This window comes from Pterocles gutturalis, unplaced genomic scaffold, assembly GCF_000699245.1.
Source record: "Pterocles gutturalis isolate BGI_N339 unplaced genomic scaffold, ASM69924v1 scaffold51832, whole genome shotgun sequence".
NCBI classification, from domain to species: domain Eukaryota; kingdom Metazoa; phylum Chordata; class Aves; order Pterocliformes; family Pteroclidae; genus Pterocles; species Pterocles gutturalis.
The window spans coordinates 12,553-16,041 of record NW_010117487.1 but is presented as its reverse complement, the minus strand read 5'-3'; the positions used below and the strand labels follow the sequence as shown (position 1 = coordinate 16,041).

The 3,489-nt window shown below is 43.7% G+C and overlaps 1 protein-coding gene across 1 annotated transcript; it reads left to right on the top strand.

Annotated features, from left to right (window-relative positions):
• Positions 1–1,055: 1,055 nt before the first annotated feature.
• LOC104463448 (feather keratin Cos1-1/Cos1-3/Cos2-1-like) lies at positions 1,056–1,550 on the top strand. The gene has a single exon (XM_010075794.1). It carries the CDS (start codon positions 1,056–1,058, stop codon positions 1,548–1,550), a length of 495 nt encoding a protein of 164 aa, XP_010074096.1.
• The last annotated feature ends 1,939 nt before the right edge of the window (positions 1,551–3,489 follow it).

Genomic DNA, 3,489 nt, shown 5'->3' with positions numbered 1-3,489 from the left:
GTAGAATGGAAGGGTGGGGACCTGAAGATAGTGTCTGGATTAGGGTTTAAGGTCAGGATAAGTTTAGGTGAATAATGGGTATTTTGGCATTGTGTCTAAAAAAAAAAAAAAAGAAAAGAAAAAAACCAAAACAAAACAAGAAAAATTGCTTGAGTCAAACTGAGCCTCACCCAGGCTTTTCTAATATGCACCTCAGACAAAAAATAAGTAATCGCCTTGGCTGAAACCAAAATATTCTATTTAATCTGGAAAAACAGATTAACTAGCTCCTTCATTAAGTGCTTTGATGTGAAGTTTGGATAAGTTTGAAATGACATCCTGAAATGTAGTTTTATGACATTTTCCAAATTACCTTCCCACCCTTCAATTTATTTCAAAAGAAAGAAGGAAGGTGTAGAATTCAATCCAGATCTGTGAACACTTTTGCTCCCTCTGATATTTAAATTCAGGAGACCTGCTTTCATGTTTTTGATGTGCTTCAGCTTTTCCCTTGTGATCTTGCAAAAGGCTCTTATTTGTTTAATTTTCCAGCTGAGCTTGATACTAAATACACTGTATTAAAGCCACCTGTTATAAATTAACTACACTAAAAACATGGTACCTGGGATCCTTAAAGGATTGACTCCGTCATGCATAACATAGGGATTAGATACGTCTTTCTTTCTGCCTTTTATCTGCTTAGCCCAGAGAACATGTAAATTTGCTCCAGTAAAACCTCTTATGTGTCTTCCATTTCTGCAATGCTTGGTGCTGTGTTACCCTCATTTAACTGAACTCCACTTCTGGAGTCCAAAATTACTTGAGAAAGCAGATGTAATTTAAGAAGAAGTTCCAAAGAGGTTGTTTGGTGACAGCAGGAGGGAATCGGGCTCTAAAAGGCCACAGAGAAGAAGAGTAGAGCAAAGCAGAACAGGACAGGTATCAACCTATCCGCCAACTTGTGTCTCTTCAGGGCTCACCTTAGCTCAGCTCAAGAGTTGATCCTGTCCTACTGGCTCCTTTGGTTTTATATTTGCTCCTTCCTGTACCTTGCAGGTCTACAGCACAGCAAAAAGATGTCCTGCGAGAAAACCATCTGCACCGAACCGTGCTCTGTCCCGTGCGAGGCGAGAGGCCCCGAGCCCCGTGCCGCCGCCTGCAACGAGCCCTGCGTCATCGCTTGCCCGGACTCCCGCGTGATCATCTTCCCACCTCCGGTGGTCGTGACCTTGCCAGGACCCATCCTCACCACCTACCCTCAGGAAACGATCGTGGGCAGCACGGAGTCAGCCGAGGTGGCCGGCGCCTTAGAGTCGGGAGTGGCGATTGGTTCGGGACAGAAGGGCATTGAGTGTCTGGAGCCCTGCGTCGACCGGTGTGCCCCACAGTTGGTGACGAAGTGCGAGCCCCCGTGCGTTCCCCAGTGTGCCCCTCCGTGCCCTCCTCCGTGCCCTCCTCCGTGCCCTCCTCCATGCCCTCCCCCGTGCGCTCCCCAGTGCGTGCCAGAGTGTTCCTACACCTATTCCACCCGCTGGAAGCATCCTTGCCAGAGGGGCTTCTGCAAGAACTAATCAGCTTAAACCAAAGGATAGTCACAGGAAAAGAACAAGCAAAGAAGTGAAAGAATATGGCAAGTGATTTACAGGCATGGCTACCGGAGAGGGAAGCACCCGTGAAAACCAGGACCCTGCATTTAATTCCTAGATAGTGCTTTAGCTTAGATTACTGCTTTCTTTATTCTTGTGGCTTTGCATCTTATGTCTGTGCTTTTGGCTTTCTCTACCCAGTTTGACATTGACCGTGGCTTTAAAACAAAGCACAAGTGGGGATTTGAATGTCAGACTCAGCAAGAGTGAGGAAATTGAACGTCTTGATGAAATGTGTCACACTGGAACGGGTAATTGGTTTTAGCTTTTCTTGTCTCTAGATACACGCTCTTTCTAGTCTGCATTATTCTTTCTGCATTAAATTTACATTAAAACGCTGCTGCATCAAACCGTTGGCCTTCTGAATCTCCTTTTTCCTCTGCTACTTATTTGCAATGTTCTCTTGGTGACACTCAGCCTTGGACAGAGGAACAGAAGATGGCCTCGAGACACTAGACCACCCAAAACTTGATGCCCAGGTAAATTAAGGATTTGGTTCCGCTCTTCAAAAATGAGATGTCAGTCATATAATCCAGTGAGTGGAATTCCTATTCGTAGAGAAATGTGATTCTGTATTTTCTAGGTATACACCTCTACGTTATAGCAAAATGTATATTTTTAAAGAGTTTCCTGTTCCAACTCGTAACCAGCCCTGTTTGGAGGCCTTCTTTTCTAGAAACAAACTGAACTGAGCCAGATTCAAGATATTCTTCATATTTCTGCATCAAAACTTTTCCGGCCTGCTTTTGCAAGGAACTCTTTTTCATACGTAAGTGCTAATAGTCCTGTGTGGACCTGGAGCACCAGTTTCTTACTTGCTTCCTGGACGTCCTGGTCAAAGCCCGAGGTCTGCCCTACGTCTGCCTGGCTGGTGCCAGCAGTGGGTCCCTCCGGGCAGACACCATTTAGGACAGCAGGTGTGTCCTGCTCATGCCAAGCAATTTCAGATGCTGCTTTTATCCTAAAGATTATGTTAATTTCATTCTTCCATAATGGCTATGTACGTGTGTTTGCTTATTTAAGTCACGGTCTTTTGGTGCCTAGGAAATACCGTGTCATTCTTGCAATTATAGCCAGCCAGAAATATTCCAAGACTTCCGCAGAACAAAGGGAGTCAGGATGCTTCACAAACATGCACTGGTGTATTACACATGTAAAGTGGTATGTTAATATAATGTTAATGGTATATTACTTGGGTTATGTTCCCCAAGACTCTGTAATAACTGACTTGGAAAAAAAGGTCATGATTTCAGACAAGTTTATCTCCATATCTTCTCAGGATATTTTTTTCTAGTAAACTGATGATTTTCATTGTAAAGTTGCTTTTCTTTTGTTTTATGATGATACCTTTCATGTCAATGATCAAGACACAGAGCTGTTTCTAAACAGCCTAAGAGAGGGTCTCGTGAAATACATTTGGACCCCTCAGTCCAATAGCTCCAGAAGTCAAAGTACACTCTCCAGGTGACCACATTTTCAAACAAGCTGGTTTTTTGACACTTAAAAAAACGCAGAGCAGATTTTATTTCTTTGTTGAATAGAGTTTGTTATTTCAAAGAGTGAAAACCCCACCAGCCTAAGCTAAGTCACAAACCCAACTCATTCTAGAGGTTAAACAAAACAGATATTTGAAGAAAAAGGTAAATCCAGGAAAACAAGAAAATCTGAGTAATTAACCAGCTCTAGATAAACCACTAAAGCTACCATTGCAAAGATGCTTGACAACAGCCAGGAACCCATCTTCCCATGGCTGGAAAGGTCTGATGGGGCAATTAAAAGACGTCTTCATCAGAGGATTTGGAAGTTCCTCCAGCTCTGTACTGGGGCTGCTGCCCTCCTGTGGAATCAGCTCAGGCTAACTCAG

Excerpts from the sequence above, each read along its gene's own strand:
- LOC104463448 (XM_010075794.1), top strand. The coding sequence starts at position 1,056 with ATGTCCTGCGAGAAAACCATCTGCACCGAACCGTGCTCTGTCCCGTGC.